At 36.0% G+C, this 24,509-nt stretch overlaps 2 protein-coding genes across 2 annotated transcripts; both read right to left on the reverse strand.

Annotated features, from left to right (window-relative positions):
- Positions 1-645: 645 nt before the first annotated feature.
- Positions 646-21,883, reverse strand: smc2 (structural maintenance of chromosomes 2). Its single transcript, XM_067442768.1, has 24 exons — positions 21,588-21,883; positions 20,482-20,631; positions 20,272-20,394; positions 19,284-19,322; positions 18,965-19,075; positions 18,823-18,867; positions 18,198-18,431; positions 14,305-14,454; positions 13,852-14,085; positions 11,978-12,137; positions 11,638-11,755; positions 11,399-11,537; positions 9,607-9,726; positions 9,297-9,501; positions 8,181-8,316; positions 7,925-8,049; positions 7,599-7,792; positions 5,792-5,935; positions 5,502-5,696; positions 5,224-5,424; positions 4,016-4,132; positions 3,746-3,906; positions 3,404-3,551; positions 646-1,192 (listed from the first exon to the last, which is right to left on the reverse strand). The coding sequence occupies exons 1-24, from the start codon at positions 21,753-21,755 to the stop codon at positions 1,010-1,012; spliced, it is 3,600 nt and encodes a 1,199-aa protein (XP_067298869.1). The 5' UTR covers positions 21,756-21,883; the 3' UTR covers positions 646-1,009.
- Positions 21,884-22,792: 909 nt separating this feature from the next.
- On the reverse strand, positions 22,793-24,154 carry exoc1l (exocyst complex component 1 like). The gene is made up of 3 exons (XM_067441820.1): positions 24,004-24,154; positions 23,621-23,784; positions 22,793-23,433 (listed from the first exon to the last, which is right to left on the reverse strand). The coding sequence occupies exons 1-3, from the start codon at positions 24,122-24,124 to the stop codon at positions 23,170-23,172; spliced, it is 549 nt and encodes a 182-aa protein (XP_067297921.1). The 5' UTR covers positions 24,125-24,154; the 3' UTR covers positions 22,793-23,169.
- Positions 24,155-24,509: the final 355 nt, after the last annotated feature.

Genomic DNA, 24,509 nt, shown 5'->3' on the forward strand with positions numbered 1-24,509 from the left:
TTGCTTCATCGCTCAACAGCCGGAGGACGTGAGGATAAGAGCCGGGATATCTGCGCCCAAGTAGCAGTGCTTCGCCATTAGTCAATATCTGCCTAGGAAATCGCCTAGTCTTAATCTGCATTACTATTTGTACTTGTTGTAAATACACAGGGCACAAGAAGTAACTAGATGTGCGTCTTTTTTTTTTTTTGGTATCAGTTTTACTCAGGACATGCTAGCTGGCAACATAGGATTCCATTCATTATGCTAAGCTAAGCTAGTGGCGACCCTGCAAAACTAAAACAATGCATGCACTGAGACATAAATGCATTTGCCCACATATCTAAATGTAGGAAAGAAGTTGAATAAACCCAATTTCTAAAAACGGTGGAGTGTTCCTTTAAATTAAAAATAAAGTGATTTTTTCTTCTTCTGTGTATTCGTTCAAATCAACATGGAATCTTGTTTTGGTAAGGGCATACTTCTCTCTTATAACATATCTAAATTGTTTATGCCACTTTAAGTACTATCTGGCTGATACTTGAATAAATGAAAATGTATTTTTTATATTTAGAGACCTCAAAGAAAAGAATACAGAAGTGTAAATAAGACCACCATTCTATAACAAATATACTTGGCAAAGTAACAAATATCCACAATTTTGTGACAAATTTTATTTATACAAAAGTAGCTTGAAAAGTGTGAAAAAGCCAAGTCAACCTACAAACATATATACTGAAAGAGTATAGCGTACAGAGACAGAAAACAGACTCGGTAAAAAAAAACAGCAGGATTTAAAAAGTAGCATAACTACACTCCATAATGTCAATAATAATGTGAAAAGATGTGTGTATGAATACAACTGCGTTTTAAAATTAGTAATGGAAAGATGTGATTTACAGAGCTATTTCACATGCGTAAGATGCACAAATCAGATGCGTCCAAAAAAGCTTTTAGTACTGACAGTTTTAAATGACCATTTCATTCTCTCAACTGAAAGTAATAAAAGCTTAAACATGTGACATTGTGTTTAGCTGGCCAGTATCTGTCGATGGCGTTTGTCCTTAGCTTTCTCCTGTGTGCGCTGGGCTGAAACTTTTCCCTCGTGTGTTTGAGCGGTGCGAGTGACCGCGGAAATGCCGTCCACAAATTTGGTCTTGAAGAGCACATTTGCATTGGTGAACATTCCATCTTTCAGAGACACCACCACAAACTGCAAAGAAATTTCATTCAGTTTCTGTTCAAATACTGTCATGTTATAGCCGTGCGCTATATTACTATATTATTACTGATGCGCTGGAAAACAAACCAGGGCTCTACGCTAACTTTTTTCTTGAGGAGCACTTGTGCTCCTAATTTAAAAAAATTAGGAGCACAGTCAAAAATTTAGGAGCACATTCTAATCCATCAAACACATTCCAATTATAACTTTCCCATTACAGGACGATATTTGACCTTTAATGTCCAGGGTCATTTTTACCATTATAAGAGCAATGTTTTCTAATCTTATTAAATGTATGCATCATCTGTCAATTTCTTAAATTCAACATAATTCTGACATAATATTATCATTAACTTCTGAGAGTACAGCACTAATACACACACACACACACACACACACACACACACACACACACACACACACACACACACACACACACACACACACACACACACACACACACACACACAAAGCAGAACTGGACTTCATACAATCAAACACCTATGCATTTAATGCATTAATGCATGGGTTAATGTTGTATGAATGTTTTACATATAAGTTTTTGAATTAAGAAATATGTACAAATTAAACTTTAAAAGTTTAATATTTTAAATAAAAAGCCAATGCAAAGTATAAATATGAAAATAAAAACCGCCAGTAGGTGGCGGCAAGTCATTCAGTCAATAGTTCAAAACACAGATTCATTTGAATCGAATCGCTTGGAGATGCGAATCAGTTCTGGTGTGGCTTTGATTTTCACAAATAGACAGTGTTGTGGCTAAAACGTTGTTACTCAATATCAACTTGTCTATTAGATTTTTGTACGAGATCAGTATCACACATGCAATCATGCCAATACTCGGAGCTTTAGCAAGCCGTAACTTTTGGCGCTTCATAAACAGAACCGTATGCGCCTCACGGAAGAACATTGCAGCCGGATCTACTTCTCTCTGTTTGTGGTGAGTCCAGACCAAGCGGCAACCTCCCGCGATCTCTCTTGAAGCCAATACGGAAGTAATGTAAACTGCAATTCCTCAACTGGCCACTAGGGACAGGCTCCAGAAGGGAGCAGAATCTCATTGAGCCCCATGTTAAAATTCTCAACTTTAAAGCAGAAAAAAAACATGTTTACAGCCTGGTACAAATTGTGGTTTTGGCTTATAAGGCTAATGTTGATCTTCATGACAACTCTGAGGGGGGTGAATTTTTTTATAACTCATTCGTTTACGTTACATAAAGCCTTAAGGTTCTGCATAATTAACGGCGTGGTTACAAGTGGATAGCCATTTATCCGCCGTCTATAGTTATTGCGTCACCTCAGCTCCGCGCACATCCCGCCTTTTTGCCCATTTTCTGTTATCCGGGAGTGACACGCGTTGACCCGCTCACAAGATGGCAACGCCCAGCTCGCCCCTACTTTAAGCTTCAGAACGGCTTATCAGAATCCTATGGGTGACGTCACGGACACTACGTCCATATTTTTTTTACAGTCTATGGTCCAGACCGTAAAAAAAATACGAGTCACGCAGATATTGTGCTAATCCGCAGCGGGAATAACTTATTTTGTGTGTACAGTGATTCAGAATAAGACAAAAACCCGGTTTGGAAAAAATCTTCATGATATACTTGCTCATTATATACATTTAGTAACGTTATTTTTTTTAAACAGCATGAGTGATAAAGATTAACTCAAGGGCTTTTTAAATGTATTATTAATACATTATTGTTTGATGGCATTTATGCCCCAAGCATCCGCTAATTTCTGAGCTTGTTTATGATAGTCCAAATGTGGTATTTCCAGTTCATTTTTATTTGGCTGTAAATAAACAGCGCGAGGCGTCTGGTAAAGTGCGCATGACTGCGTCGTCACACACGTTTCACTTTGTAAACAATCGTTGTTTGAAGTGTAGTCCGTAGCACACGTTTTTGCACTTTTGCTGACTAAAGGCATGAAAAGCAGTTGATTGAAGTAGGAAACGTAGCCTATCAGTTTCTCAGTGTTGATTCACTCCTTGTTGTAGTTTTTATTCCGATTGTATTACACATCCATTCATGAGAATAGATCGCGTCACTCGCACCGGTGTGCCTAAATATTTTTTCACAGTCGCACGCAGTAATTTTTAGGCGTAAATGCGCCCAAAATGGGCGTTATGTAGAGCCCTGCAAACGTATAGCTTATCATTTTGAGTACGTATTTATTACCTGTGAGTGTGTAAAGTGTGTCCTCAGCATCTGTCCGATGTTTTGCGTGTGTGAGAGATCAAGAGCAGCATCCACTTCATCCAGGATGTAAATGGGAGCGGGTTTAAACAGCAACATAGCTAAAATTAGAGAGAGCGCCACCAGAGACCTGAAACAAATGCATCAGGTGATCAATGGGCAGCACATATACTGGGAAATATGCAGTTATTGGCTCTATCCAAGATCTGATGCTCTAATGGATCTGTGGCCAAGAAATTGTGACCTGGAGAGCCATAACCAAAATGGCTATTGATTCTAGCAGGAATATGCCACTTTTAGCAAAAGAGTTGTGCAAAGGCTGACCTTTGACCCCCACTGAGCTCTGTCAAGTTCTCTTTCCAGGTGTTCCCAAGAGCCACTTTAAACTCCAACCCATCCAGGACACCACACCCCTCGGGGGGAGCCAAACGGGCATTTGACCCAGGCAACAAAGTGGAGAATATAGAGCCAAAATCCGTGTTCACCTGCAATCACACAGACTGTACTGAACAAGATTCATCATGATTGTTTTATATTTTTCTTACTAGTTCTGATTATAATTAAAAGGTTAACGTATATGAGTTGGTATTTTACCTTCTGCCATGCCACATTGAGTGCCTCATTCTTCTTCTGGTCCAACTCTTCAATCGTTTCCAGGATCTTGGCTTTATCATTCTCAACGATTCTCTTTTTCTTCTTCAGATCATTGTACTGAAAGACAAATAAAAATAAAAAGTATAATAATAAATATTTATTGCAATTATCATTATTAATAAAATGAGTAAAGACATTTGGAGACAGTTTTAAGCAAAAAGGTTAAAAACCCACAAATGCATTGAGTGAGCCAAATTCAAGTTGTGTTTAATTTAAAGCACCAAGAGTCAAATTTGGTGAAAATCACAGGCAGGGATTATATGCTCCGTGAACGGACACTGCACTAGTGTTACAAAACACACAGGTCTGTTACGTCCCAGTAGATTCATAATAATGGGTAATAGGCTTGCTGTGATAGGCATTACACCGGTTACATCACTTGCCCACCGCAGAGAGGGCAAAAGATTTTCACGAAAGCTGTTTAAATGCTATAAAAAACCTAGCATGTTTGGTATCACTGGATACTTTCCTGGACTCTGCAAGGATTCAGGAATCTAAGGATACGATACAACTCCCATTAAAAACAAGTCAACCAAATCCAAAGTGTAAGCATGTGAATATTTGATTTTTTGCACTAGGTGGCACTGGTTTGAAACTTCTTAGGCTCCTTCAGGACATCACGCAGCCTAGAATCTAACAAGACTACTTTTATGATTTTTGTGCAAACCATTCAGACATCATCTGATGTCTTGAGCCAAAGAATCAGAGGAAAAATTTAGTTTCTAGCCCTTAGATTTCAAAGTTTAGCACAAACGCAAATCAAACTTTGAACAGGTGGTGGTGCTAAAGGGATTAGGTTAGAGACTCCAAATTTGCCATGATGAATAATTGGACTGCCCTCAGTCTGTGTGACAAAGTTAATAACTTCCCCTCAAGCAGTTCTATAGGCTGCCAAAGCAGAAGAAGAATGCCAATGATTACAATAGGTGCCTACGCTACACTTACTAATAATAATAATAATGAAATTTAAGCTTTGCTATCAAAGGAATAAATTACAGAAATAAATATACATTGTAAATTGTAATATTTTACAGGCTACACAAATAATTGCAGGCTTGTGAGCATACAAGACTTCTTTCAAAAAAAATATTTGTTACAGTATATATAGTATCTTTTACAGCAGTCACTAAAGAGGTCAAATGTCATACCCTCTCCTCAGCCTCACTGAGCATGTTCATGGCTCTGCGGTTGACGTTTCTCTCCAGCTTATCTTTAGTCTCCTCGAGTCTCTTCAACCTCTGTCCAGCTTCCTTGGGATTGTTGGTCTTGAAGTCGTAGGCAGTGTTAGGCTGACCGAAGAGATGCTTCTCAGAGGAAATCCAGTCATTCTCAGCTAACATGCGGGCCACCTGGACACACGCAAACATTACATACAGTCTAATCAACAGCACACTAGACTCTGTTGGTATCATTGACTTTCTCTGACCTTGGCTGTGGCATCAGCGCTGTCTTTCTTGTGTTTGCTGATGTTGTGTTCCAGCTCTTTGATTTTGAGCTGGGCGTCATTGTTTTGTTCTCTCAGGCGGTTTGCTTCTCCGGTCTTTCCTTTAATCTCTCTCTCCTGTCCCAGAATCACCTCCTTCTGCTGGGACAGCTGCTCCTGCGCAACACGCACTGCTTCCTAAACATACAAAGTGTAAGTTAATAACACATGCACAGAAATTAAATGGATACCCTTTAAGGATCTTTGTAAGGCAACTGTAGTTATTTCTTTACCTTAGTGGCCAAAACCTCTGAGGACATGGTGTTGATCTGCTCCTGTATGGCTTTGAGAGCTTCATCTACAGCTTGAATCTGCTGCTCATATCCAGCCTGTTCTCTCTTCAGCTCCTCCAACTCCAGACCTACTGCATCTACCTCCTACAGAAAAAAAAGAAGTAAAACACATTGAGTGGTTTAAACCACAGATTTTCCACACCTTTTGAGCCATGATTCTTTACACCTTTTGCAGTCATTCATGATTACTGAATTTTTTAGAGACTGAATTTACAAAGAACAACTTAAAATATTTATTGGGCTAGAGAAAAAAAAATTCCCTGATAGTTCTAGGTTTCCCATGACCATCAGGACCCTGATGTAACAAATAAAATAAACCCAGATTAGATCTCAAAACTACATTTCAGTGATCAAAATTCTGCTCCTAAATGGTTTCTTTTTTTTGAGAAATGTGTGTCAATCCCTATTCTGATGGTAATTGTTTCTCATGGGCTTTTTGCATGGTTCCTCAGTGATAAAACTCATGCATGCGTTCAAATGTATTCACAGTGGAGGAGCGTGTTCTGTGATCCTACAAACCTGAAAATGCCCGTCTCATGTGTTTAGTGACAAGTAAAACAAATGAATAGCAATATTATTTACTTGACTGCAGTGACACTATTGGATGAGAACTGAACGGAGTTGAATGATGACAGAGCTGCTTTATAGATGAATTCAACTCATTCCATAATTGATTAACTTTACACAGTTATGTTGAATTGATTTCACCTGAATAATGACTGTTTACTATCGTCTTTTAGAGCTGCTTTACAGCAGAATTGAAGTTTGTTTGTATCACTGAATCATTACTTTCTACCTATTTTTATGTGCATTTTGGGATATCACATTAAAAAAAGTACATAAATTGTGCATTAACAAAATTGTGCATAAAAAAAACAACAAATGCGCTCATTGAGTCTGATAAACGCTTTATCCAAGAAAACATGCACATCAATTACGATGGAAATACATTTAAAGAATAAATTCCTTGATGTGTATCAAAAAAGATTTTGCAATAGGACGGCATAACTGGACCAACCAGCAGACCGATGTCATTGCATAGCATCTAAAATGCTGTTTTGGTTGTTCTGAAATGCCTAGTAATGGATGGAAAAAGTGTTTTATTAGGAAAAGCTTAATGCGATATTCCAATGAAGTTAAATTCATCACTTTGGATGGAAACCTAGCTACTGTAAAGCTGCTTTGAAACAATATGTGTTGTATAAAGCACTACATAAATAAGGTTGACTTGACAGAAAAAGCAATGGGAAAATAATATTAAATATTATATATTATATAAAATATAATTTATTCATGTAAATATCCTATTTAATAATAAAAAATACACTATGGTTTAAATGTTTTTTTTTATGTTGCATTTTTATCTCTTCCACAGATGAATACCATTTTAAAAATGTGGAACTTAGCAGAACAAAAAATTACATCAATTTTAACAGCTCTTAGTTACATAACGAAATATCAAATACCCATAAAAAAAAAACCTGGCTACATTGTCAACTAGTGAAATGATTTGTTGTGCAAGCCTTAAAATATGCATTATATACAATTGATATACATTAAAATTGTATTGCATATCTGTTTCTAAAATCCTTAGTAATTTGTCCTGGAATTTTCATGCAGGTGGTGGGAGAAAATCTGGATTCAGACAGCAATCAAAATCCCAGACTAGCTCCGTAAACACTGAAAATACCTTGCGTCCCCATGAGAAACAATTGGCATGCGAATAGGACTATAGTTGACAAAGTACCTGCTGTTTTTCTTTCAGTCTCTTGTTGAAGGCATCTGCTTTACTCTTTGCCTGGTTGAGCTTCTGCTGGGCCGCTTTCAGCTCTTTCTCTCTCTCTGCCTCAGCATTTTTCATCTTGTTCTCCAGAACTTTGTACTTCTCCTCCGCCTTCCTCTGAACTTCCTTTGTCTTCTGTAGTGTTTCCTCACACTCCTCTAAAAAACAGAGCCCCAGGATAGTTAAAGAACAGTGAAACCAACAGTTGGTCCTATTGTGTAACTGTACAGAGCCCTGACTTCAGCAAGAGAACTAGCACTATATCGGCAAAAAGAGGTATTTGTGTGTACCGATGGTCTTGCGCAGGTTCTCCAGCTCCTCCTGTTGTTTATGAAATGAGCTCTGCTGAAGTTTGGTCTCTAGGATCCGAGCTTCCTCAGTCTTCAGGTCTAACTGCTGCTTGAGTTGACGATATCTGAATGAGAACACAAAAGAAAATAAATAAATAAAACACCTTACAAATAAAATACCTTTTAGCTATCCACCTTGTACTTTTGATCGGATTGGTCAGATTTTTAAGAGTTTGTATATTGGACAGAGACTCACTTCTCAGCTGTGCCCTTGAGGCTGCTGAGCTCAGACTCCACTGCGGTGAGTTCTGCCTCTTTAGTCCTTAGACTGTCCTGGATGTCCTTCACCTCAGCCAGTTTAGACAGGACAGAGGCCGTCTGAGCACGTGCACCTACACATAGACACACACAAAGGTAACAGTTGTTAGAGAACACCATGTTCTACTTTGCCTTGGACAAGCATTCAGACTGTAAACTAATCTGTCTCCTGAATAAAAACCCCACAGGTATTGTTATTCTTTTTGTAAATAGTGGTCCACCAATATAAGTTTTTCAATGGCTGATGCCAAAAGTGATAATCAGAAAGAATGGAGGGCTAGTGTAATAGTGACATTTAACTTATACAGTTTAATAAAAGCAAAGATGCATCTTTGAGCAATCCTGCCGCTCAAGGTTTAATTCGCAGGGTGTGGATAAACTGATCAAATGTAATATCAGCTAATAATGTAATAAATTATCTGCCAAGAGCTCAAAACAGAGTCAAAATGCCACCTACTGAACTCTAATTCAATAAAACTTAAAAAAAAAATTCTCAAGGATGAATCTCACAAAACAATATAAGTCATAATCAGTGTAGTCGTTAAACTAAAACTAGGAAAAATAATTTTGGTAATTGAAATGAAGCTGAGATAAAATAAATATTAGATGAAAAAAAAAGTTCTAACATTACTACAATTTTTAAAGTTTTAATAGATTAAAAAAAATAGTAAAACAAACTAAAATAAAAAACATATAAGCTAAGGCCTAATTGAATTTTTTTTTTTTTTACAAAAAAATATACAATTTTTTGTATAATTTATAAAAACTATAATAGTATATAAAATACAGGGCCTAATTGCTCCCATAATCAAAAGAAGAATGGATTTAGGATTTTTTTAAAGATTTTACATAATGATATTTTCATGACATTAGCACTTTCTCCCCCAAAATTCTCATTAAAATGAAGAGGAAAAAATTGATTTATGGTAATTTGGAATTATGGTGAAAATATACCCCAGAACAAATAGTTTTAGGTATAATTTATAACAGTTCTGATTTCTTTTGTGAGGGTCCTCAATCTCATGCAGTTATAGAGCGTTACACACATACAAACCTCCTGTTAATGTTCCCTGAGGATCAAACACGTCTCCTCCAAGCGTAACCGTTTTGCTGCTTACACCTTTGTCAAAGGCAACTCTTTTAGCATTGTCCAAACTGTCACAAACCAGCGTAGTGCCAAAAACATACTCCATGGCCTTCCTCAGCTCCGATTCATAACCTACCAGTGACAGAGCCATGTGCACGTTATCTGGCCCAACCTGCCACACAACAAATGTGTTTCCTTTCATTAAAAAAAATCCAGCTGAGATTATTTCAAACAAATCATAATCAAATCAACAACAGCTCAATAGCAGAGCTCTCACCAATTTTTTGGCAGCGCGTACTACGTTATCATTGAGGGTACGTGCTGAGATTTTGTTTAGAGGAATGATGGTGTATCTGCGTCTCAGTTCACCTTTTTCCAGGAGCTTCTTTCCAGTAACCTGCAAATAGCCAAGTTTAAAATCAAGACATAATTTTGCTAGATAACGACAAACTACTATTCAAAAGTGCAGTCTATAAGAATGTTTTGATGCTTTTGAAGTCTCTTATGCTCACCAAGGCTGCATTTATTTAATTTTATATACATTAAAAAGAAACATTGTGTAAAATATTATTATAATAACTGTTTTAAATGTATATAAACTTTATACATGTATATATCAAAATAAAACACATTTGTGATGCAAATCTGAATGTTCAGCAGCCATTTCTCTTGACTTCAGCGTCACATGATCCTTTAGACATCCTAATGTACGGATTTGGTGCTCAAGACACATTTATTATCATTATCAAAGTTGAGAACAGTTGTACTGCCATTTTTTTGTGGAAACCAGAATACATTTTTCATGATTCTTTTATGAATACTGTTGAATGAATGAATGATGAATTCAGCAGTAATGTTATAAACGTCTTTATGTGCCACTTTGATAAATCGAATGCATCCTTGCCAAATAAAAACATAAATTTCTTTCCAACATTATATAGACATCGTATATAGAACAAGGGCAAAAAAAAAAAAATCATAATTGTCGATTATTCCCATGAAATTGTAATTGCGATTATCACAATTTACATTGAATGAAGTTTTGAATAGCTTTATACTAGGAGATTAACGATACACTGGTGTCACGATTCGATATAAATCACAATACTGAACTCACGATACAATATGTATAGCAATATTTTAAGCCAAAATAAAGAGGTTTTTTTTTTTAAATTTTTTTACTTTTTATTATTATTAAACTATTATTATTGTATTATTATCACAGGACCCACAAATATTCCCCCATAGCATCATTATACCGTATATTCAACAATATATATAGTTGCTTAATGTAGTAATGTCACTGAAACTGCGTAAACGTAAAAAAAATTCCCTTCACGCATTACTCACACTTTCAATGCAGGCAGCATCTCTCCCGGTGCTCATAGCGTCCTGCCTCTCCCGCTATTAATGCACTATACATATAAGAATAAACCATCTAAAACACTTTGAATAATACTACTAAAACCAAATGTGATCTGGTGATATAAATTATGTATGTGCTTTCACTATAAGGCGTGCCGCTTTAAATTATGTTATTTGAGCTTAGGCATTAAGGAGTGTCATTCCGGCAGCAAATGCACTTCAGATGATCAATGCAATCCATCACAGTTCTAATCGCAAGAAAGCCCGTTAAAATGACTATTCCTAAGCTGTAAATGTTTAGCTCATCCCCAAAAAAAGTTTTTAAAAGTTTAGAAGAAACAACATGAGGGTGAGTGCATGATGACTGAGTTTACATTTTGGATTGAATTATACCTTACAAAAAATACAGTAAGCTGAGCCTTGAAAAAAAAAAAAACATCTCTATATCACGAATTATATCGTTAGTTCATAGGCTTTTTAAAAATGGCATATGCTACTTTGCGAGCATTTGACCAGTCAGCGTACTACTGTCACACAATGCAACATGCCCTTCTTTTATAATCGCGGCTTTAGAATGATTACATAATCGTGGCATCCGTAATCGTAATTAGAAATTTGATTAATTGTGCAGCCCTATATAGAACCTAAACTTTTAAATTGTAGTATAATAACAATGCCCATGGTCTTCTTAAAGGAAGACTTACCTCGTTGTCGACCACTACGTTATAGAGTCGACCACCTGCGACCACCTCCAGGGCTGTAGCGTTTGACACATCAGTTACAGTGAAAAGATTTGCCACCAAACCCTTCACCTTACTGCGGTCCCAGCTCCTCTCTGGGTCCCTACATACACACAGTACCATTAGATTCACTGCTATAATTGTTAGTGTATGAATGACACTTAAGCAATGAGTCTAAATTAAAACGGCCTGCGTGTTCTCACGTGTATTCGAAGCGCAGGTTTGGGAATTGCCCCATGAGGGACTCGTAGGTTTCTCTGAGCTGATTGACGTCCCGTGAAAACTGCCTCTTCTTCTCCAACAGACCCTCCTCACGTCCGTCTGAAAATACAAGTCAATGTACTTATTAAAAAACGTTTTAGACAACAACAAAAAACTAATTTAATACTTAAGTTATTATGAATTAAAATGAATCTGCACTGAATCGAAGTTAACAAATAACATTCAGCTTTGCCTCCCCATTTATTTTCTTAATCAGTTAAATATTAGGCTGGAATTTACTGCACCTAATTCAACAACAATCACAATCATTGTTTTTAGTACCCTCATAGTTGAGCTTCTTCATTTCAGCCTGTAGTTTTTCTATGCATTTGTTCACAGCCTCAAATGTGTCCTGGTCTTTTTTGTAGCCACTGTCCATCTTCTTGACCTGAGCCTGCTTAGACTTCAGCTCCTGCTGGGCATGTTTCAGTTTCATCTGAGCCTAAAACACAGAACACAGACATTAAAAATTACTTTTCAAATATATATATATATTCATTTTTATAACTTATAATATACACAATTTAGGGAAGTAAGAAAATTAATTCAAATTATTCTGCAAGGATGCATTAAACTGATCAAAGGTGAAAGTAAAAATAATTATAAAGTTAGATTTCTATTTCAAATAAATGTTGTTCTTAAGAACGTCTTAAAAAATATCACTGTGTATCAAATGTTTCTACAAAAACATTAAGCAGCAAATCAGCATATTAGAATGATTTCTGATTGATCATGTGACACTGAAGACTGGAGTAATGATGCTGAAAATTCAACTGTCATCACAGAAATACATTATTGTTAAATATATTAAAATGAAAAATAATTTTGAACTGTAACATTGATACAAATCAATACTGTTATATATATTATTGTAGTGTTATTGCATTTTTAAAGCAAATAATTGCAGCCTTGGTGAGCATTAAAAGACTTGTAAAGGTCCCATGGCATGAATTTTTCCTTTTATGAGTTTTTTTTAAAACATTAATATGAGTTCCCCTATCTTTAATATTGTCCCCAAGTAGCTAAAAAATTTGATCAGTGCAAACAGAGTTCTTGCTGTTTTTCTCTGCCTTTTAATGAGAGCCCAGACGAGCTGATCTTGAATTCTCCCGTTATGACGTCATACCATGAAAGGTTTCCTCCCCTTCCTCTGCTTTGCCCGCCCAGAGATTTAGTAGAGAATAGATCCAGTTTATCAGTCGCTATGTCAGCACAGGCTTTACCATATGGATTCGACAGCACCGCCACAAACAGTGAGTAACAGTCTTCATTAATGCCTGATCTGGGATCAGGGAGTTCTGATGTGTAGCTAATCATTCAAGTTCACACAAACTTTCTTTTTAAATCGTTTAATATGTCAGTCCTGCCGCTTGTCGTCTTGATGCATCAGTGAACTAGCGACTAAAACAATCAACCTCACGTCGTTTCTGTTAGTACCTTGAAACAAATCTGTTATTTAAACTATTAAACTACAGAGCGCGATCAAAAAACACTCTTCATAATGTTCGGATCTGTCAATCACACGTTTATCTGCAGTGCACACTTGTCCAAACTGCCATTTGAATGATGCTGTTAACAGAAGCTCTTACTGTATTCAGATGGATGTCGTGTTTGCTGTTAGCTGTGGTGAAAGCATTTTGTGAGAGAAATAATGTTGCAAAATTCACTTGTGTTTATTCAGAGCTCTCAGATACAAACAAAATAAACTACCGCTCTCAACAGCTCAGTATAATAACACTTTCTCAGCAATCTTTCCCCAGCTCTCACTCAGTCTCTCTCTCTGTGGACTGGCATTGTTGCAGCTGCTGCTTGCGCCTGACTAATCCACGCCACCTCCGCCACAATCTCATTTAAAATGCAAAGATGTCAGCAAATCACAACAGTGGGTGTTTTCACTGATTTCTCACAGCAGACACGCCCCTTGAAACAGAGCAGTCAAGCCAGAGGGTTTATATTTTTTGATGTAAAAACCATACTAACAATACAAGTACGCCTCAGGAAACATTATAAAATAATAAGAAAAATCCATGCCATGGGACCTTTAACCTTTTTGATTTAAAAATGACCCACATTTTTTTCTTGGGACATTATTAATCATTCCTGCATAACTGTGATTACTGGACTTGTTGACATTCAATAAAGGTCAAAACGGTCACCTGTTTGGCCTCTGTCTCAGCTTTACTTATGTCATTCTTGCAGGTCATCATCTGGCCACTAAGTGTGGCTTCAGCTCCATCCTCATTGGCAGAGAGACCAGCTGACACTGCCTTAAAATGCTGCTGAGCCGCCTCCAGCGCTTCTGCATCCTTCTGCCCCTCCTCCTGCAAGGCCTTCAGCCGCTCCGTCGCTTTGGCAACCTCCACTTCCTTAGCTGACATCATCTTTTTATCCTTGTTCAAATAAAGTTAACATTTAAATACAGCATTGATTTCTGCCAATATCGTGATGTATATATCACACTACTTTAAGTTATATAGGCTAGATCTCTTCCCCCCCCCCCCCCCCACCAGGAATGTAATCCTATCATTTGTTAGTTTGTTTCTTTTCTCTATTAGTTCCTTTTCATTTTATTTAATCTCAGTCGCCAGTATTATATAAATAAGTTTTACCTCCTCCATGTTTTTGACCAGCTCTTTTCTCTTCTTGGTCTCATCTTTCAGATTTTGCTTCTTCAGGTCAAGAGCGCTTTGGGCCTTTGTGTCCACTCTCTGAGCTTCAGACAGGGTCTCTTCTAGAGTCCTCAACACCCCCCCAACCTCCTAGAGAGACAGACACAGATATGAGACATGCTAATGGAATACAACAGGAGACAGAAATATTCAATCAATCAACCGCACACTTTTCTAACAGGTATCAATTTGCATCATAAAATATTCAAAAATCTTTTCCCGTACAAAGAATTTAATACTTTTAGTGCATTACCCACCATCTCACCCTCTATTACAGACCTTCGGTCTCCACAGGACAAATACTTTATTACCAAACCTGCACAGGTAAAAGAAAGCCTACCTGTTTAAATCACAGGTCACCACACCATTTAGCGGACTGTGGTCCTTGAATATTTTTCATTAGGACCACAAATCATTTCTAATAAATTAGTGTACCTCTCCACACACAACAGTTAATCCATCTTCACTCTGCTAAAGCTACACAGCAAATGAAGCTGCTGAAGCATTTATATTACATTAACACAATATAGCCAGATCAAATGAATAGCGTAACCATACATTGTATGATATCAGAATATTTTTTTTTTTACAATATGTATCGTTGATGTGAACGATTTGATTGGAATATAGTTTCTTTTCAGTGCTCAGCTTATTTAAAAGGTATACTGTATCATTCATGCAAAAATGTCAATTCTGTCATCATGTGCTCGTCCTCATGTTGATTCAATCCTTTAAGATTTATGTTCAACTACCAAACGTAAAATTTAATTTTTTATGAAACCTAAGAGATTTCTTTCCCTCCATTTAAATTCCATTCCTCTAAAACTTTAAAAGATCTCCCCCAACAATGTAAAAGGCATTGTAAAAATAAATCAATCAATTGAGTGGTCTAATTTGAAAAAGAGATGATAGTCTCAATATGATTTCCCTAAATAAAGGAATAGTATTAAAATAATCTAAATCCTCTGAAGAGTCACAACGGATTTACAAAGTGCATTTACTTAAGTAAACACAGATATTCAAATGCTTGCATGATGCACAAAAACAACAGTGAAAGTGAGAAAATGCAGAATCATTTTTTTGGATGAGCCAAACATTTATATTTTGGGAATAGTTATTTTGACATGCTTTCTTGCGATTATAACTGTGATTGAGTGCATTGATCATTTGAAGTACATGCCATGCCGGTACAGCACTCCTCAAAGCGAAAGCACAAACATAATTTAAATCACCATATCACATTTAGTTTTAGTAGTATATTTATTTAAAGCATTATGGATACTTTATTCTTATACGTAAAGTGCATTAGTAGCGGGAGAGGCAAGACATAGCGAGCATCAGGAGAGTGTGCGCACAGATCCATTGACTGCCTGCATTGAAAGCATGAGTACTGTGAGAGAAAAAATTAAGTTTACAGAATTTCAGTCACATTAAACTACTACATTAAACTACTATTTAATACATACTAATGCAATGGTGGAATATTTGTGGGACCTAATAATATTTTTATAATATTACAGTAATTATAATTTGTATTACTAATTCTGTGAAATATTACTACAACTTAAAATAATGTTTTAAAATAAAAAGGTTTTACTTTTATTCATACTGTCACTTTTTTAAAATACACAAATTTAATGTATTCCTGTTATAGAATTTCAGCAGTTTGAGTTTCCCCCAGTCATCAGTGTCACGTGGTCCTTTAGAAATTATTTGAATATGCTTGTTTGGTGATTAAGATTTTTTTGTAATTCCTATTAAAGATGCCGTAGAATGGAAAACTGTATTTACCTTGGCATAGTTAAATTAGAAGAGTTCTGTACATGGAACCGACATATCACGAGCCGCAAACACCATTGTTTCCTCCTTCATATGTAAACTTGTGCTTTCATAAGACCACTGAAAAACGGGTGAATCCCAACATAACACAGACTGTGACGTAACAGCCGGGATCATTAATATTTGCGCCCCCAAAATTTGCATATACAAGCCCATGTTCCAAGGCCAGACAGTATGTGCGTTCACACTTGCCAGCTTTCAATTATTTAAATCCCCCCAAAAGAGCTTTGCTGTTAAAAGAACACTATCGGGCGTTTTACTTAAACTTTGCAATCTGGCAACCATGTGCACCCTCGCTCTCTCTCCCTCTCGCATGCGGATGACCTGAAAACACCAATAAACAAGTAAGCTGCATTTCAGCAAGCTCAATTTGAGATTTTCTGTTTAAATTAAAGCGTCATTCAATCAGCCTGTGACATCAAAAACTGACATCAGACCTTCTCAGTGATGAAATGTAATAAATCCAAGCATGGATCTTTCGCCTATTTGCAGTGGTGTAAAGTAACAAATTACAAATACTCTCATAACTGTAATTGAGTAGTTTTTCTAAGGAATTGTACAATTATAAGTAGTTTAAATCCCTAAGCCTGCCATAGCTACATTATGTTTATTTTTTTCCTGTCAACGTGATAAGCTAAAACGAATAATCAGTTCTGTGCCTCCACACATCACACGTGTGACTCGGGTCAAAACCACCATAGCAACCAGCCTAGAGTGAGAGGCACGCACGCTTTATGAAAGGTTGTTGTAGCTGTATGTTGACTGAAATCGTGAAATTGGCTTAAACAATTACTAAAAATTTACAGCAGAATATTACATTTTCTAATACACACACAAATGGTCTGTATACTGTTAGATCTGCACAAACTCCCGGTGCCATCTGCTGGAAACGTTTAATCTACCGGTACCTTGATTTTTGCCAGGCTTTAAAGTGCATTAGGCATTAAACCATCGTCACTGCTAGATTTTTGTCCCTTACATCGATTTCGTTTAATATGTAAGCGCATTAACCTGCTTTCTGTCAGCATATTGAAGTGCATATTTTAATTTAATGTGTTATCACAAGGCGATTTAAAAGTGTAGTCCATGTATAGGCCTATATCAAATAACTTTCAGAAAACATCAGATTTATATTTAAATAAGGTTTCTTTTTTAATTGCAAGCAAAAATAGTCAGTGGTGAAAATTGTGAGCTGTGAACTCGATTCTGATTTCTTAAAGGGGTACTTCAGCGCTGGGAAGATGAATCTGTATTTTAACTGGGTCATTAATGTAGTAGAAATGTTAAATTATTTTTGAATTTGATGCCTTCTAGACTTAGAAAAGACAGAAAATGTATTTTTGTCTCATGGGGATGAAAGACAACAATTCCCAGAATGCTTCACTGTCCTACGAGGCCACTCCCAAAGCCACTACTGAATCACTGCGACTGAGTTGAACAGACACTACAATCAAATACTGAATGTGTATTCTATTCTACACAAAATAATGAGTGAAAGAAATTATTTTAGTCAAAGAAATATTGAAATACTGTGAAAAAAAATTGTGCAAACTTTTTTAGGTTTCTTTGATTAATTGAAAGTTCAAAAATAATTTCTTTCAACTCCATACTTTTAAACAGTAGTGTATTTATATTATGTCATTCAAAAATGTAAATAGTAAAGACTACACATTTACATAGTTCTATCAATATTATCATTAATATACTGCATCATATGTGTTCAGATGAATATTAATAATGTGCTTGCATTTTATATTATATTGTGCTTATTGCCCAACACAATAATGTTTATGTAAGCTGTTGACTAGAAAGAATTTGACGAGTCACTTCTCCATCATTCATCCGTGGATCTATTTCCATTTCTCAAGATATCATCTTATATAGTTTAGGTGTGAGCTCCCAAATGCTGAAATCATCTCTGCAATGAATATACTAATGCTTGTCGCTCCTATTTTCAGATCAGCGTAATCCTGACTGTCTGCTCTGCTGCTTACCTTGTCCCTCCTGCGCTCCAACTCCTGTATCTCCGCGCTCAGCTCCTTCACTTTGGCCTCGTTCTGTCTCATGTTCTCCTGCAGTTGTGCGATGGAGCTCTGCATCTCTTGCAGTTCCTCAGTAGACTTCAGCTTAGTTTCCTCAGCACACACAAACAGATACGCCACATACAGTCGACTCAAGTGCTCGATCTCACGCATGAGTTTCTGGTACTCCAGGTAGGATGCACGTTCCTAAGCAGCAAGAGAGAAGGATAGGATATGAAAAAAAGATAAGTATATATTGCACATGTTATATACACTTTGTCCACAGTAAGGAACTGAAGCTGTTTGAAAACTTCTATGACAAACAAAATACTGTTCAGCAGCACAAAGGCATACAATAATAGTATAGAGTATGGACCCTTTAGCTTACATTATTTATTAAGTAGCCTACACAATTTATTTATTATTTATTCATTATCTATATAATAAAGATGTGAATAATACATTATTTTTTAATCTAATATAAACATACATGACTTATAATCTATGCACATGATATGTAATCTAATAATACATTCAATTGTAACGTTACTCATAACTCAACTCATTAATTCTTTTTGAGGGTTTTTAAAACGCATACCTCCTTCAGTTTCTCCATAGCAGGGGTGATCTCCTCATCCAGTATCTATACAAAAACAAACATACAAAGATGATATCTGAGATGAAATTGACGTCATTCCAAATCTTGGGACAAAAATTAATATTTAAATATTTGTACATACAGTCTGAATCTCTTTGAGCTTAGCATCTTTTTTCTCAATAGTTTTCTGAGCACCGATCTTCTTGCACTCATACATTCTGGTACCTGCTGCCTCTTCAATCATGGCCAGAATCTATAAACAAAAACATAATTTTATAAACTTTATCTATAAACTAAAACATAATAAGAAAATAACTATTTTAACTTGCATCGAAGACAATGGATGTCTGTGTCACTTCATCCAATAATCAATCCAGTGCAATTTAATTGAAAGCTTTATTACTACAATCAAATTTGATTATAACACGACTAAGTACATTCAAATGACAACCGCATCTCACCTCAGGAGGCTTCATGTTTAAGACCTTGGTGATTCTCCCCTGAAATAAACATAAAATTAGACTTACTGGGAATGTGAATCCTAACACTAACTGAATCAGGAAATCCAAATAGAAATTGGTCTCAAAATCAACACAAAATCAAAATTGACCCCATTTACTATTTCTGAGGAAAAACTCACATCACACAAGTAAAACAACCATTCATATTCATTTCAAAATAAAAATCCTGTTTTTAAAGTAGTTCACTTTAGAACTAAAATGTATAATAGTTTGCTTACCCTTACACAATTCAAGCTGTTCATGTCTTTCTTCAGACAAAAAGAAATTAGGGTTTTTAAGGGAAATCAATCTAGGATCTTTCTCCATATAGTGAAAAGTTCAAGGTATGTGAAAGAACCGATCAAGTGCTTACAAAGCAAAATTGCAAAGACTAAGTCAAACAACGTTACCTTCACAAAAAAAAGGTAAAGCAATGATTTCAAACGATTTTGAAGTTTGAGGAAAAACTGTTTTTCACAGTACTTCCACTTAAGTCATGAGTGACCTTTCCAACTTGATTACATAATGCATGGCACATCGCAGATTAGAGCAAGAAGAGCATTTGCGGTTAAATAGTATAAACAATTTTATATTTTTCGCTACATAAGACCCTTGTTCCTCGTCTTGGACCATGTAGAGCTATGTGAAGCTGCATTAAAACTGCAATTTAGACCTTCTAACTATTGTACCCCACTGAAGTACACTATATGAGAAAAATCATGGAAAGTTTTCCTCAACCTTAATTTCTTTTCGACTGAAGAAAGAAAGACAAAGAAAGACCTTGGTTGACATGGGTTAGTTTAAAAAAAAAAATTTAATTAGGATTTTTCATTCTGAAGTGATCTACTCCTTTAAGAATATGAATATCCAATACTTTTATTTTAAAAAATCTTATTAGGCCACATCAATTCCTAGATGGGTCATAGCATGGGTGTATTATAGTTATTACCTGCATGATCAGAAAGTGAGGGTTGTTGACATTTAAGCCAACTGAACAAAACAGGTCTTGGACTCGCAGGTTGTTTGCGTTCACACCGTTGATGAGGTACTTGTTGCGTCCACCTATGACCACCTGCACACAACAGAGTCACAAGCTGAGTTACTCGCTCTTTTGCCTTTTGCTAGCCATTTCTAAAATCTGTGATCTCTGGCTGAATACCTGTCGTGTGATGGTAATCTCATCGTGTGTCTCAAAACCAAGGGGACTCTGTTTCTTGTTGGAGTTGTCAAAAGTAATGGACACAGTTGCCTTGGTAATTCCAGCCAGGCCATTTTTGTACACTAGATCTTGGAGATTAGTGGCACGAACCTACAATGTTTAACAAAGTCTGTAAGTCTTCAACTTACATCTATAATTTATTCAAAAACTATTATTTATATATATATATATATATGTGTGTGTGTATATATATATATATATATATATATATATATATATATATATATATATATATATATATATATATATATATATATATATATATATATATATATATAACGTTACATATTCACACACACAGGGATATAATACAGGGATGTCGCAACAAATGAAACCAGTAATGAACACTTTTATAGTGCTTCCAAAAAAGCGAAATATTTGAAAATTTCTGAGACAAATGACCTGAATGGGTTCTATAACTAACTAAACTTGTCAGTGGAATTGCCGATTTAAAGTCAGGATATAGCGTCACATTGGAGGACTGTTTTTTTCAGTGACAAAATGTATAAAGTTCTTACGCTTTTAGAATGAATTTTTTGTTGTTGTAATTTAAATTTTAAAATAGACACTTGTAAAGTGTAAAGGTATCTACTTGTAAAAGTATTTATCAACATTGGAATGCTTTTCTTTTAAAATTGATAAAATGTGTAATTTATTGAACAAGACAGTCAGTCACACCATAGGACAACTTTGAGACTTTGTTCCAAAATTAAAAATAAATAAATAAATAAATCTATAGAAAAAGCAGTTTTTATATAAATAGGTCCATGTCAGACAAAGACATTTTTAACCATTTACTGCATTTTAAATGATGACAATACAAATTATATTAATTTTGTATCTTGTGTGAAAGTAAAAATGCCATGTCACATCAACAGCCCAAATGCACGCATGCATAACGTTAGATTCTATTGAATTTTAAAAGTTATTGTTGTCATATAAGTGTATCATATAAACAAATAAAAAACAAAGCGCACAAAATACTGACATTAAATAGCTGTTTTATACATATACGTGCTAAAACAAATAATTGTATTAAAACTAACCTGTGATAAGTTAGATATTCCCAGCAGAAAGCAGATGGAATCGAGTATGTTTGATTTTCCACTGCCGTTCAGTCCAGTGATGGCATTAAAAAACGGGTCAAAGCCGTTAATCTCCGTTCTTTCGGCGTAGGACTTGAAGCCCTCTAGTACAATAGACTTAATGTACATTTCGATCAAACACAGTAAGAGTATAAAACAATGATACCGCTAAACACCGCTATATACGTGATAACAACTTCAAAGAACCTGTGCGTTGCTTTCAGTTCAACCATCCAAACTTGAAATTTGGCGCCAGGCGCGTTTCCGTTCCGCCGTTCAAAAACAGGGTCAGGTGTCAGTAACCAGGAAACCCACAAGCAAAAAAAATTCAGTCGAATCCTCCATATATTTAGACGAAATGTTAGTTTATTCTGTGCAAATTAATGGTTATCACAAACAAGGTATTGCTATTAAAAGTGAATAAATGTGCCCTTTTGATTCAGGCTACGCTTTAGCCACCCCACCCAATTGATGGACCCAAAACATAGAAGCATGTATGACGTCGACAAGGCGGTCTGGCTCAAGTGTCATTTGATCGTTCAAAAAGATTAGTGCAAATTTAAACTTTTACATAATATTATCATATTTTGTACACGATTTTGTGGAGTACATCCTGACTGGTGAATTCTGCAGTTAAATAGCTTCGTATAATGTTCGCTAAACAATTTATGTTCTATATAGTCCGGTTTGATTTTGTGGAGTACATCCTGACTGGTGAATTCTGCAGTTAAATAGCTTCGTATAATGTTCGCTAAACAATTTATGTTCTATATAGTCCGGTTTTTATTTTCACGTAATAAAATACCAAATCATTTAGTAAGTATCAATGTAATATGCACTAAAAAAAAAACAATAAGGAAGAAAAAGCCCTCTGATTGTACCCTTAGATGTTATTAAAATGGCAGCTTTTAGTGGCCCACAGTATTGGGCCTAATAATCTGATATGCATGTAAAGAATTTAAGCCATCTTGCACAGTTAAATATATTTTGCAAATTCTCAAATGCTAAAGTTGTTAAAATTGAGGCATAAATAATTTGGCAATGTCAATAATATTTTATTCAAAAACATAATTCAATAAGCACAGTGCAGAAATGTGAAAACAGTTTCACCAAATTACCATAGCTCGTATAATATTATTAAAAGCGTATGCTGTAATATCCCCAACCATATTAGTATAGCTTGATCATGAATCAGCTAAAACACATGCAAAAATGTGGCAAATGCAGCATTTATAACAGTTAATAAATAAATATAAATTCTTAAAATTCAAATCACAGCATTGCTCATCAGAAACACCCCTTTGTGTTGCCTTTGCTCAAGCACAAATTGGATTTCACACACACTGGACAGTGTGGAGTTATGTTACAGTTAGTGGTCTAAGTGCTTAAAGCACGGCTAAGTGCTCAAAACACAAAGCATGGTCTTTGTGTACTCCCAAAGGGTATTACAGGTTACACTGAAATTAACTTTGTTTGGTCAACATCAAGAGTTTATGTTTTTAAATTCAGTTTTATAAGAGTTTAAACAGAATGTCTGCTTTCTCTACAGAGGCACAGGACACATGGAAAGACACACCAAATTAAAGGCATAGAAACAGATCTGTGCAAGGACAACACAGTCACCGCGATCTGAATACATTGCAGTAGGTTGAATGTACGTCAAGTCAAAGTTCTTAAGTTTTAGTGCTGTGTGGTGATGCTTCCTGCTCAGGGACAGCAGACAGCGGGCCAGCGTGTATTTCGCAGCACAGCTCACTGCTCTGACGGACCGCACAGAGTCGAAATGCATCAAGAAATAGGGATCATCCTAACACAGCAGAGAAATACAAATTGAACATCTTCCAATGGAAAAAAATAGACACCTCTTCCTAATATAATATAACAATATTTGGAGTCTAATTCAGATTTAACTATATAATATGTTTTTCACTCAGTTGCATAGCAGATATAATCATAAAATATTGGAGGGGGATGAATGTTTGAACTCAACTCACTGTATCTGGATCTCTTCCATCCAGAATCAGCAGTTCTTCCAGGGCCCAGATCTCTGTTCTCTCATAGCTGTCCTCCAGCCCACAGTGCTGCAGCTTCTTGGTCCGTGAATGCTTAACTCTCCGACACAAGACCACTGAGATCTGAGCTTCTTTGTCCTTAGATACTAAACACACATTGGTTCTATTTTTTTAATATATTCCTTCATCAAACAAAGTAATATATTTTACAATTTTTACTCCTTGACAATATCTGATTGCGTCCCCATGGTCCCACTTTTTTCTTCTTATCAGTATCTAATCCAGTATCTAATTTCTCTGATGGAAAAGTTCAGCGCATGCCACCTCAAATCATTATGCACAAAATAAGCAGAATTTTTTCTTACTAGAAACACAAAGAAAATGCCGTCCTTGCTGTTGCTCCTCTATTTCTATAAACTCCACCAGCTTCTGTCCCTCCGCTCGGAACAAGACTCTGTCCATCTCCTCCCTCAGCAGTGATGACATCTCAGGCAGAAAAAGAGAAAATTAATTTAAGTGTGAGAGAGAGCAAGAGCAGAGTGAGGGATAAAATGTTTTCTTGAGGTGGATCTGGTTTGTAGGGTTTATCGCCCTCCTTCCACCCCCCCACCCCCCCCACCCTCACTCTCTCTCTCTCTCCATACTGTGCATTTTTCAATTGAACTGAAATTGAATCGACAATTACAGAGATTTTCACTTGATAAATTCAGTTACAACTTTTTGAACTTTCCTGAATAGTGTCACTGTTGCAAATGTTGTATTTATTTTTGGTTTTCAAAAGCTGATTTGAAATTAATCCACGGAAATATTATTTGTTTATTTTTTACTTGATAATGGCCAATATGGCTGAGATAATTGAGCTTGGGTGTGT

Source organism: Pseudorasbora parva, chromosome 4 (genome assembly GCF_024679245.1).
Source record: "Pseudorasbora parva isolate DD20220531a chromosome 4, ASM2467924v1, whole genome shotgun sequence".
NCBI lineage: Eukaryota > Metazoa > Chordata > Actinopteri > Cypriniformes > Gobionidae > Pseudorasbora > Pseudorasbora parva.

What these genes read in the sequence shown, in the direction of transcription:
- smc2 (XM_067442768.1), bottom strand. Translation starts at nt 21,755, where the DNA reads ATGTACATTAAGTCTATTGTACTAGAGGGCTTCAAGTCCTACGCCGAA. An exon ending in TCAGGGAACATTAACAGGAG is followed by an intron (nt 8,317 to 9,296) that starts GTTTGTATGTGT and finishes GTCTATGTGTAG; the next exon opens with GTGCACGTGCTCAGACGGCC. An exon ending in GAGCTCAGTGGGGGTCAAAG is followed by an intron (nt 3,552 to 3,745) that starts GTCAGCCTTTGC and finishes CATTTGTTTCAG; the next exon opens with GTCTCTGGTGGCGCTCTCTC.
- exoc1l (XM_067441820.1), bottom strand. Translation starts at nt 24,124, where the DNA reads ATGTCATCACTGCTGAGGGAGGAGATGGACAGAGTCTTGTTCCGAGCG. An exon ending in GCATTTTCTTTGTGTTTCTA is followed by an intron (nt 23,785 to 24,003) that starts GTAAGAAAAAAT and finishes ATGTGTGTTTAG; the next exon opens with TATCTAAGGACAAAGAAGCT. An exon ending in ATGGAAGAGATCCAGATACA is followed by an intron (nt 23,434 to 23,620) that starts GTGAGTTGAGTT and finishes CTGCTGTGTTAG; the next exon opens with GATGATCCCTATTTCTTGAT.